The sequence below is a fragment of the Eretmochelys imbricata genome, chromosome 9 (genome assembly GCF_965152235.1).
Source record: "Eretmochelys imbricata isolate rEreImb1 chromosome 9, rEreImb1.hap1, whole genome shotgun sequence".
In the NCBI taxonomy this organism is placed as follows: Eukaryota; Metazoa; Chordata; order Testudines; family Cheloniidae; genus Eretmochelys; species Eretmochelys imbricata.
The window spans coordinates 32,054,748-32,067,365 of NC_135580.1; the positions used below are offsets into that span (position 1 = coordinate 32,054,748).

General features: G+C 41.8%; 1 protein-coding gene across 6 annotated transcripts in view; it reads right to left on the minus strand.

Annotated features, from left to right (window-relative positions):
• TRPC1 (transient receptor potential cation channel subfamily C member 1) overlaps positions 1-12,618 on the minus strand; it is a 47,911-nt gene that overhangs the window by 11,141 nt on the left and 24,152 nt on the right. For 5 of the 6 annotated variants that reach the window (XM_077827275.1, XM_077827276.1, XM_077827279.1 and 2 more), the window contains 2 exons: positions 9,987-10,130; positions 983-1,158 (listed from right to left, as the gene is read on the minus strand). In XM_077827275.1, the coding sequence (XP_077683401.1) occupies positions 983-1,158; positions 9,987-10,130 (320 nt within the window). Of the gene's footprint in view, positions 1-982; positions 1,159-5,646; positions 6,245-9,986; positions 10,131-12,618 lie in introns of those variants that run through there. The other variant, XM_077827277.1, reaches the window with a different exon arrangement.

A 12,618-nucleotide genomic window follows, 5' to 3' on the forward strand; every position in this document is an offset into this window, starting at 1 on the left:
CTGCTTATCAGAATTCATTCAAAAAAATTGAATTCAAAAAATCGTTACTGTGCATACGCTCCCAATTTAATGTCTCTGTCATTCTACAATTTAAAAAATACCAAAGCACTCCAATCTATATTATTATTTTAACAGTCTTCAAAAAAATTGTAAAGACATCTTTAGGTTACTGAAATAGAAGAAAGTATCTGTAAACTGAAACTTTTCTATGTTTCTTCTTTTACAATTTTGTACTTACAAGTATAAAAAAACAATTGTAGTAAGCAGCATGGCAGGTTAGCGTAGTAGCTTTTCATCAGTTGATATCCAAATACTAATCCAGTAAGTAGAGCAAAGCTTGTATAATGACAGCACTTCTTTGCTCAAGTTGGTGCTATTAACTCCTCACTTCATATGCACTAAATTTGTTTACCCCGCTAAATAAATAAATAAATAAAAACTTACCAAAGGTAGGTCTTGTAGGCAAATTTTTATCCCAGTACTAATTTTTAATATCACAGAAACTGGAATTTCATAATGGATTGTTAGGAATCACAATACTCCACACACCACCTGCACTGTAACAACAGCATGCTAGAACCATTATATACTACAAGTGGGAATGCTCACATTATACCCTTTTTTTTTTATTACAAGTGTGGACAGGAGGAAACAGTTTCTTAATTGTGTTAGGGAACGGCATTTTAGCCTCATAGGCTGAGTCTACACTGTGGCTTTTGCAAAATTCAAACCACTCACATAGTACTGGTGAATAGACTTGATGCTTGTGTTTCTACCCGTGTGTTATCTATCCTTACTTAGAGACCTGCCAATACATCAATGTTCAGTTGATACCATTGGTGGAGCTGCAACAGTGGTGAATCCAGGTCATAATTTTCCAGTATACCTACACCACTCAGGTAAATATCCTGCAGAGTCAACGTAAATGTCCTGCAGCAGATTTTTTTTAAATTAATATTTTATTTAACATTCTAAAACTCACGAATGGAATGTGTCATTGCTTTGCTGTTCACAGAAGATCCCTGCACAGTCTTTCTCTTCATTTACAGTAAATCCTTTGTCATACAGTTGGGTCAATCCAATCGTGAATGAGAACAAGACAAGAAGGAACATCCCTAGGAATTTTCCAAAGTCTTGCAACATCTGCCCCATTGAAATCTGTGGAACAGATTATCAATTTCCATTAACAATGAAATATTAATAACTTATCAATATTCCTTCACTCGGTCCCTACCAAAAAAATATTGTGAACACTAATTTTTTAATTTAATGTCAATACCATTGAATCAGAATTCAGGACTGTAGCCAAGAATAGACAACATCAGGTACATTTAGGATATAGACATGAAATATAAGTATTACTTAACATTGTAACACCTAGCCAACAGGCCTGTAAGGTATTAGGCTTAGACAAACAAGGCCTCAGGCCTAAAAACAGGCAGATTTGAGTAGCTATCTTTGGAGTGACCCTGGATCACAAGATGGAACAGTCACAGGAAGACATCTGTTAAACTGCAATATATATTTTCTAAATATTAGCAATGTACCTGATGAAGTTGCTTAGAGTATTATGGGGATTTTTGCAGACATAGGGTGTCAACAAGTTGTCCTGGTGACTGAGTAACATACATATTAACAACTATAAGGGGAACTAACAAGTTAACCTCTGAAAAGCAGAGCATCCCAAAAGTAGTAGGGTGTGGAAGTCCAAATAAGGAATAGAGGTTGAAAACTTCAGAAATATGTATGAATCCCAGTGGGCGTCAGCATAGCACATTATAAAAGTTGTATCTTGGCCTGCATGTCTTAGGAGACGCTAGGATGATATCCACTGGCGACGAAAGTGACGATGAAGATGATAAGGAAGATAATGACTAACACTTCAAGATTCCCCAGCAAGAGACAAACATGAGTGATGCCAATCATAGAGCTAAAAACTTTGCACCCTTCTTTTGTTGTATTTCAGGGTTTGTGGGACTGTAAACTTTATCTACTTTGTGGGTTTGTTAATAGAGGGACTTGTGATAAATTGCAGCTGTTTCTCATGTGCTCCGTCAATCTCTCATTCTAATGACATTGGTAATAATCTTTCTGATGCTGTAGCCGCTTATTAGACTGACCCCTTATTGACTACTGTGGCCTAAGAAATTAATCAATAATCAATATACCAATCTCTCAGTTAGGCTACAGGATAATTAATGTGTTACAAAATATGTAAAACAAATGGTTTTCCTTAAACCAGTTAAACTAATTTCTTAAAAACAATTTAAGTTATTATAGGAAAAACAAAATCTTTAAGAAAAAATGTCAGGCACTAACAAACAAGTTACTGCCTTTCAATAAACTGTAAATCATTAATTTGCACACAATATCCTGCAACCATAATATAATGCAGATGACAACTAAGTGCAAATAAGCAACAAACATCAGAGTGTGCTGCATCTGAACAATAATGCCAACACCAATTTATCAAGTTCATTTTAAAGAGTAGATGGAGCATTTAATACGGACATTGAAGCCATCGAAACTGTAGGTAGCATAATTCAGTGCGGACCACAAAGTACCATACCTACACCCATTTGTGGGGTACACTACTACTCCACAAAAAACATACAGCTAATTTAGATGCATGTCCCTAAGTTACCAATGTAAGTGCACCTAAAATAAAAGTCTGCAGTAGTTTAACTAAATCATTTTTCAAAACAAATTATATTGGTACATTTTTCCAGTTTAGATAAGGCCTAAGTCCATTATTAGGTCTATGTCAATATATGACATTTAAACAAAAATACAGTATGAGCTGTTTCCCACATTTAAGTACTACAAAGTTATTCCACCATCTAATATTTACAGCACATATGATGGCCCTTTACCGTTATATAAGGCACTGGTGAGACCTCACCTGGAGTACTGTGTGCAGTTCTGGTCTCCCATGTTTAAGAAGGATGAATTCAAACTGGAACAGGTACAGAGAAGGGCTACTAGGATGATCCGAGGAATGGAAAACTTGTCTTATGAAAGGAGACTCAGGGAGCTTGGCTTGTTTAGCCTAACTAAAAGAAGGCTGAGGGGAGATATGATTGCTCTCTATAAATATATCAGAGGGATAAATACCAGAGAGGGAGAGGAATTATTTAAACTCAGTACCAATGTGGACACAAGAACAAATGGATATAAACTGGCCACTAGGAAATTTAGATTAGAAATTAGACGAAGGTTTCTAACCATCAGAGGAGTGAAGTTTTGGAATAGCCTTCCGAGGGAAGTAGTGGGGGCAAAAGATCTATCTTGCTTTAAGATTAAACTCGATAAGTTTATGGAGGAGATGGTATGATGGGATAACATGGTTTTGGTAATTAAATATTCATGGTAAATAGGCCCAATGGCCTGTGATGGGTTTTAGATGGGGTAAGATCCAAGTTACCTGGGAAAGAATTTTCTGTAGTATCTGGCTGATGAATCTTGCCCATATGCTCAGGGTTTAGCTGATCGCCATATTTGGGGTCGGGAAGGAATTTTCCTCCAGGGCAGATTGGAAGAGGCCCTGGAGGTTTTTCGCCTTCCTCTGTAGCATGGGGCACGGGTCACTTGCTGGAGGATTCTCTGCTCCTTGAGGTCTTTAAACTACAATTTGAGGACTTCAATAGCACAGATATAGGTGTGAGGTTTTTTTTGTAGGAGTGGTGGGTGAAATTCTGTGGCCTGCGTTGTGCAGGAGGTCAGACTAGATGATCATAATGGTCCCTTCTGACCTAAATATCTATGAATCTATGAATCTATGAATCACCAGGTATGTGAGCTCTAAAACAGAGCCTGGACATAAATGGGAGTGACTCAGGTCATTCTCTTCTTTAAGTTTTGTCTAATGGAGATTCAGTCCTGCCTGGAATATCAGCAGAGGGATAGCTCAGTGATTTGAGCATTGGCCTGCTAAACCCAGAGTTGTCAGTTCAATCCCTGAGGGGGCCTCAGGCTGCTCTCCCAGCCAGCAGCACTGCGAGCACCCAGGAGACGATGACAACTGTCTGCTGGCGAACACCTAGGAGATAACAACAGCTAGCAGTCGTGCTGCACCGTCTGCTGCCAGCCTACCCCTTGCTCCTCCCTCCGTGACAGCAATGGCCGACAATCATTTTTTACCTTTTTCCATGCAGGTGCCATATTGCTGTCAGCATTGTCATCCACCCCCCCACCCCTGCTGCCACTCTGCTCTCGCCATACCATGGCAAGCATGGAGCCCACTCAGATGACCGCGGCAGTTGTGACCGCTCTAAACACCATACGCATTATCCAGCAGTATATGCGGAACCAGGACCAGAACCTGCAAAAGCAGGCGAGGAGGCAACCGCAGCGCAGTGAGGAGAGTGATGAGGACATGGACGCAGACTTCTCTCAAAGAATGGGCCCCGGTAGTTTGGCCATCCTGGTGGCAATGGGGCAGACTCATGCTGTGGAACACCGAATCTGGGCCCCGGAAACAAGCACAGACTGCTGGGACCGCATAGTGTTGCAGGTCTGGGACAATTCCCAGTGGCTGCGAAACTTTCGCATGCGTAAGGGCACTTTCGTGAACTTTGTGACTTGCTTTCCCCTGCCCTGAAGCGCCAGAATACCAAGATGAGAGTAGCCCTGACAGTTCACAAGTGAGTGGCGATAGCCCTCTGGAAGCTTGCAACGCCAGACAGCTACCGGTCAGTCGGGAAACAGTTTGGAGTGGGCAAATCTACTGTGGGGGCTGCTGTGATCCAAGTAGCCAACGCAATCACTGAGCTGCTACTATCAAGGGTAGTGACTCTGGGAAATGTGCAGGTCATAGTGGATGGCTTTGCTGCAATGGAATTCCCTAACTGTGGTGGGGCGATAGGTGGAACTCATATCCCTATCTTGGGACTGGACCACCTTGGCAGCCAGTACGTAAACCGCAAGGGGTACTTTTCAGTGGTGCTGCAAGCACTGGTGGATCACAAAGGACGTTTCACCGACATCAACGTGGGATGGCCGGGAAAGGTACATGATGCTCGCATCTTTAGGAACCCTGGTCTGTGGGAACAACTGCAGGAAGGGACTTACTTTCCAGACCAGAAAATAACCGCTGGGGATGTTGAAATGCCTATAGTTATCCTTGGGGACTCAGCCTACCCCTTAATGCCATGGGTCATGAAGCCATACATAGGCACCCTGAACAGTAGTAAGGAGCTGTTCAACTATAGGCTGAGCAAGTGCAGAATGGCAGTAGAATGTGCATTTGGACGTTTAAAAGTGCGCTGGCGCAGTTTACTGACTCGCTTAGACCTCAACGAAACCAATATTCCCACCGTTATTGCTGCTTGCTGTGTGCTCCACAATATCTATTAGAATAAGAGGGAGATATGTATGGCGGGGTGGGAGGTTGAGGCAAATCGCCTGGCCACTGATTATGCACAGCCAGACACCAGGGGGGTTAGAAGAGCACAGCAGGGTGCGCTGCGCATCAGAGAAGCTTTGAAAACCAGTTTCATGACTGGCCAGGCTATGGTGTGAAATTTCTGTTTGTTTCTCCTTGATGAAAATCCGCCCCCTTTGTTCACTCTACTTCCCTGTAAGCCAACCACCCTCCCCTCCCCCCTTTGATCACCGCTTGCAGAGGCAATAAAGTCATTGTTGTTTCAAATTCATGCATTCTTTATTAATTCGTCATACAAATGGGGGGATAACTGCCAAGGTAGCCTGGGAGGGGTGGGGGAGGAGGGAAGCACAGGTGGTGGAGGAGGGAGGAGGGAAGGACAAGGCCACACTGCACTTCAAAACTTCTTGAATGCCAGCTTTCTGTTGCTTGAGCAGGTGCACGGAGGCCCCCCCACTGCGTTCTTGGGCGTCTGGGTGAGGAGGCTATGGAATGTAGGGAGGAGGGCAGTTGGTTACACAGGGGCTGCAGCAGCAGTCTGTGCTCCTGCTGCCTTTCCTGCACCTCAACCATATGCCGGAGCATATCAGTTTGAACCTCCAGTAGCCTCAGCATTGCATCCTGCCTCCTCATCACACTGACGCCACCCCTCCTCTCGCTCATCCCTCCTCTCCTAGCATTCATTTTGTGCTTTCCTGGACTCTGACATTGTCTCCTTCCATGCATTGTGCTGGGCTCTTTCAGCATGGGAGGACTGCATGAGTTCAGAAAACATTTCATCGCAAGTGCATTTTTTTCAGCTTCTAATCTTTGAAAGCCTCTGGGACAGAGATAATACGTGGAGCGATTAAACATTTGCAGCTGCGGGAGGGAAAAAAGGAAGAGTAGTCTTTAAAAAGAGACATTTTAGAGAACAATGGGTAGACTCTTTCATGGTGAACCAATCTGTTAACAGTACATAGCATGTGTGCTTTCTTTAGAAGGTCACATTTTTCCTCTTATATTGAGGGCCTGCCAGTATGGTGTGAGAGATCACACGTGCAGTGCCGGTGGGCAACAGAATTCAGCTTGCAGACAGACATGGTAAGCCACAGTCTTTCAGATTCTTCAACCTTCCTAACATGTGGGAATGGTTTCAAACAGCAGCACCCTCCTTTCCCATACCAAGCACCCGCTGGGTTGGCCCTTTAAAATGGGTTGGCCATTTAAAAGGAGGGGCTGCGGTTTTCAGGTTAACGTGCAGCAGAAACCCAACTAAACACCCCTCTCCCTCCCCCACACCCAATTCTCTGGGATGATCGCTTCACCCCTCCTACCACCACATGACTAACAGCAGGGATGATTTCTGTTCAGCCACAGGCAAATAGCCCAGCAGGAACAGCCACCTCTGAATGTCCCCTTAATAAAATTCCCCTATTTCAACCAGGTGACCATGAATGATATCACTCTCTTAAGGATAACACGGAGAGATAAAGAACGGCTGTTGCTTGAATGCCAGCAAACACCGGGACCATACGCTGCCATGCTTTGTTCTGCAAGGATTCCAGACTACGTGCTGCTGGCCTGCCGTGGTAAAGTGTCCTACCATGGAGGACGGAATAAGGCTGCCCTCCCCAGAAACTTTTTGCAAAGGATTTGGGAGTACATCCAGGAGAGCTTCATTGAGATGTCTCTGGAGGATTTCCACTCCATTCCCATACACATTAACAGACTTTTCCAGTAGCTGTACTGGCCGTGAATGCATCCCAAGTCTTCAGGGCAAATTAATCATTAAACCCGTTTGCTTTTAAACCATGTATTATATTTACAAAGGTACACCCACCAGAGTCCGTTCTCTGCCTTTTAGGTCTGGGAGCCCAGCTTCTGTAGGTTGGGAGGGTACTAGATCCAGGGTAAAAAACAGTTCCTGGCTGTCGGGGAAAACGGTTTCTCCTCTTGCTTGCTGTGCTTCAACCTCCTCTTCCTCCTCCTCATCTTCCTTGTCCCCAAAATCCATTTCCCTGTTGCGTGAGAGTCCATTGATGGAGTCCATGCACAGGGCTGGGGTAGTTGTAGGGGCACCTCCTAGAATGGCATGCAGCTGACCATAGAAGCGGCATATCTGGGGCTCTGACCCAGAGTGGCCGTTTGCCTCTTTGGTTTTTCGGTAGGCTTGCCTGAGCTCCTTAATTTTCATGCGGCACTGCTGCAGGTCCCTGTTATAGCCTCTGTCCATCATGCCCTTGGAGATTTTTTCAAATATTTCAGCATTTCATCTTTTCAAACAGAGTTCTGATAGCAGGGATTCGTCTCCCCATACAGCGATCAGATCCAGTACCTCCCGTTTGGTCCATGCTGGAGCTCTTTTGCGATTCTGGGACTGCATGGTCACCTGTGCTGAAGAGCTCTGCATGGTCACCTGTGCTGAAGAGCTCACCACTCTGGCCAAACAGGAAATGAAATTCAAAAGTTCGCGGGGCTTTTCCTATCTACCTGGCCAGTGCATCTGAATTGAGAGTGCTGTCCAGAGCAGTCACAATGGAGCACTCTGGGATAGCTTCCAGAGGCCAATACCGTCAAATTGCGTCCACACTACCCCAAATTGGACCCAGCAAGGTCGATTTCAGCGCTAATCCACTCGTCGGGGAGGAGTACAGAAATCGGATTTAAGAGCCCTTAAAGTCGGAAAAAATGGCTTCGTAGTGTGGACGGGTGCAGGGCTAAACCGATCTAACGCTGCTAAATCCGACCTAAACTCATAGTGTAGACCGGGCTCTGAGTATCTTTCCCAGACCTGAAGAAGAGCTCTGTGTAGCATAAAAGCTTTTCTCTATCACCAACAGAAGTTGGTCCAATAAAAAATATCTCACCCACCTTCTCTTAATACCTGGGGACCAAAACAGCTATAATACCACAGAAAGACAGACAGACAGGCCATCATATGTACTGCACTGTGGTCCACTGTGTTCTAAAGAAAGTGATTTTAGTTTTACTTCCATGCAGCTTTCTTGTTTTGGGAGCATGATATACATAGAATCATAGAATATCAGGGTTGGAAGGGACTCATGAGGTCATCTAGTCCAACCCCCTGCTCAAAGCAGGACCAAACCCCAATTTTTGCCCCAGATCCCTAAATGGCCCCCTCAAGGATTGAACTCACAACCCTGGGTTTAGCAGGCCAATGCTCAGGCCACTGAGCTATCCTTCCCCCATTGGATCCAGAATTAGTAGTACACTACTATTTTATAGGATATATACATCTTTGGACTATATGAAAAGGAAGGGATCTCTGTACCAAGCTGTGACCTAGGACAGAGAGTAAGAGCTGTCAGATTTAGTATTTCATAATTTCTATCCTTTCAACACAAGTTACAAAACCCAGCAAAACAAAATTATGCCCCCAAAACATGAAAGCTGCATGGAAGTTTAAAAAAAAAAAAAAAGGGCACTTTCTTCAGAGTACAGTGGACCAGGCAACTAGTACACAGACCAAATACCTGTTACTCTAACTATAGTCAATACTATATCTTTTCCAAGTGTTTATAATTTGTAGACAACTTGAAAGCTGAAAATGTTAGTATACAAAAACAAATTTTGTAAAATGCTTTTTAATATATCTAGTATTAATAAACTTATAATTGACTTTTTTCTTAAAATAGGTTTTATAGGCCAACATGTAAAACGATTCAGTACTTCAAAATATCTCCAACTGCCAACAGAACACAGTAGCGTCCCTTCATTTTTCACTGTTGGGGTGCCATACCATGTTTAATTACTACTATTTGAACTTGTGACCTACTTTTGGAAAATACTTTAAGAGTTGTTGCTCAAGTTGTACTGGTCAACAGTAATAACGTAAGATTCAGTGTGAAACTGAATAGGGTGACTGTTGACTATATTTGTTTACTCAGAATTTTGACTTCACTACATAGCTGCCTAATAAAATTACATAAGAAAGATATAGTACATAAACCAGTATGTTAAACAGCAAACCTCTTTAAAACATAGGAGATACTTTAATGTTCAGTGTATTTGTACTATAAACATAATACTCTTACTTTAACATCATTATGTTAAGTAGCTGCCTGAAAGTATTCAAATGATTTTTCATTGTGTGAGCACGTGTGTGTGGGGAAGAAAAATGAGAAACAAATAAAAAGAAAAATAGCAATATAACTGAGATACAGAATCATAGCTAGAGAGGGAGAAAGACAAGAGAAAAGAACTGTTTGGGAAGATTATAGAAAGAGGTAGTTAACATTAATCGGCTACAAAACACAAATGTTCTTTCTAAAGTAACTTCTATCTTGAATTTTTTTTAAAATTCAGCATGTGAAATTTCTATTACTTTTCCTTTTCAGAGCACAATTAAGGGGCTACATTTTATTACAGAGCCAAAATAAATCTGTTAAAAGAATGGTAGGTTGCAAAGTCAAGCACTAAAGTTAGGAAATGCCAGATTTAATCTTAATCCCCCACCAATACCACTTGTGTCCACCCTGTATCCTGAATGAGGTAGGGGAATATTGAAAAAATAGTATATGATCGTGCAATTAAAGACTATATCATAATACATATGTACAAGATCAAGACTAGCATTTTCTCTGACAGCAATATTATTTACCTGAAGTGGTCCTAGGATAGAACTGGTTGTATACATGAAGAAGAGTCGAAGGTAACTAAGAACATTAGCAAAAGCAAAGAGACCTTCTGCCACCAATGTAGGATGGAATGCGTCCCAGTCCTTTCTATCAGCAAAATCATGGAACTAGAGTTTCAAAAGAAAACGTTGAAGTTACTTACATTATTTTAAAAAAAAAAAAAAAAGAAGAAGAATCTATCACAAGTGTAATTCAAAGGTATTCTACAATAAATGATGAGTTTGCCTTCAATGTATTCTGTGTAGTTAAAACAACACTTTATACAGATACAAGCCAGAGTGATTAGTAGATAGGGCACTGAACTGGGAATCAGGTGACTGAGGTTCAATTCAAGGCTCCGCCACTCACCTCTACTGTGTGAGCTTGGGCAAGTCACTTATCCTCCGGGTGTTGTTTTCCTTCCTACTCTGTATTACCTATTTAGGTTGTAAACTCTTTGAGATAGGGACTGTCACTATGTGCATGAACAGCACCTACCACACGGGGCCCTGATATAAGCACTACTGTAAAACAAATAACGATAAGTAAAAAAACACTGTAAAACACAGAACAAACCAACTTATGTAATGATGATAGACTTGCAGGTCTTAACCAATTTTGGAAGGGGAGAGGACTTAGGGATAATTGGGTTCCTTCAGGATGATGGATGTCTTATGAGTATACAAACACTTCTATCCTTCATACATCTGTTATCTGCCATTCTCCAGAGGTCACACTTGAGAAATCATAAGCAGTAAGAAAAAGATCAAAAGAGAGGAAAGGCAGGAGTGAACATAAATAATTTTGGCATTTATTATTTAATGGCAGGCCATAAGACTATGGTATGGCAGAAAGCTGCATCTGCAGACAGGAGCATGTCTGGCCCAAATGACAGCTATCCAACCCAGGATCACTTATACTGAAAGATGAAGGAATGCACCAGTGATCAAATAGCTGCCCTACAGATTTCTTTATGCTGTCTTTCTTTCTGTCCATGATGTGGAGAATGCTCTGATTGAATAAGCTTTTGAGTCTTGAGGAAGAATTTTGCCAGAAGAGAAGTAAGTATGTCTAATGGCCAATTTGATCTATCAGGAAGGTTTCTTTTTGACAGCCAAGCAGAGGTAACAGCACATAGGTTTATTTCCAACCCCAAGATCTTCCTAGATAATACTTAAAAAACTCATCCTAAGAACTTCAAAAGCAACAAAGAGTTTTGTGAGAGGTTCAGGTTTTGGTGAAAGGGATGATAATGCAGAACAGTGCTACAGCTCGAAACCAGAATTTCTGATGCAGGATTTTGAACTATGTAACTGGTGAGAAATGAATAAATAGTTGTTCAATAAGCATTTCCCAAACTCACCAACTCTTCTAACTGAGGAAATAAACAGGAGAAACAAAACTAAGCTCACCTACTCTTTGAAACCAAATTCTCTTGTACATGCCAGATAAGGGGTAGCAACCTCATTCGGTGGAGAGATCATAATTCCACTTCTAATTACTGTCCATTGACCAGGGGTATAAATTTAGGATTAACTACTCCCCTCAATCCACAGTAAAGCTCCCAACAGAACTTTTTGCAAATGTCCAAGGGTAGACTATGACCTTAATGTGTAACTGAATTGCTTTGTTATTATTTGTTCATTATCACATTCAGCACTCCATGGGACAATATATCAACTTTAATACCACTGCTATCTCTGGCCTTCATTTCCCACCCTTTGGCTTCATCCTTTTTTAGTTTCTTTTTTCTTCTCTGTCTTTGTCTCTCTCCTGTTTTTCCTCTGCATTTCTTTCCCTGTAGCAATTCTCATTTCAGAGCCCCATGGACTTCAAACTCCCCTTTCCCATTATATCTAAGATACTATTTTCCCTCCTACTCTGTCTTGTCCATTTAGATTGTAAACTCTTTGAAATAGGGACTCTCACTATGTGCATGAACAACCTACCACACTGGGCCCTGGTATAGTCCCTGATCTAGGGCCCTAATATCTGGCAACCTCACAAACTAATATTTTTATCCACCTAACACTCCAGTGAGGTACAGAAGTGCTATTATCCCATTTTAAAGTTGAGGAACCAAGACATGTAGAGATTAAATGACTTGGCAAAGTCCACACAAGCAGTTTGTGGCAGAGTTGAACCCAGATCTCCCAAGTTCCAGGCTAGCGACCTAAAGACTGGACCACCCTACCTCTCGCTAAAACAATTCTGTCCTCTAAAAAATTATCAGCAATAACACAATTAATGCTGACATTACAGTGTTGTCATTTGGAAGTAGACTAGACTTCTGCGTACAACAGAAGGGTTGAAAATAATGGTGGATCTGTATGGACTAGAAGTTTGTAGAGGGGCATCCCTCTTGAAAAGCCTCCCATAATTCTCTGACTGAAATATCAGAGGACAAGGTTACAAAAATATTTCTGTATTTAGCAAATAAGAAAATGATCCTCGTATTTCTTGTCAGAGGACTATCTCTGAATGACTGCAATTTTACTTCTTTTTCCAACTTCTCAGGAAGGGCAGAAGCTGTTTGTGATTATAGTCTCATGTACCAGTAATGATTGTCTGTCTATTGTTTCATTATCTGAAGAGGATGAAGGCACCATGTATAAT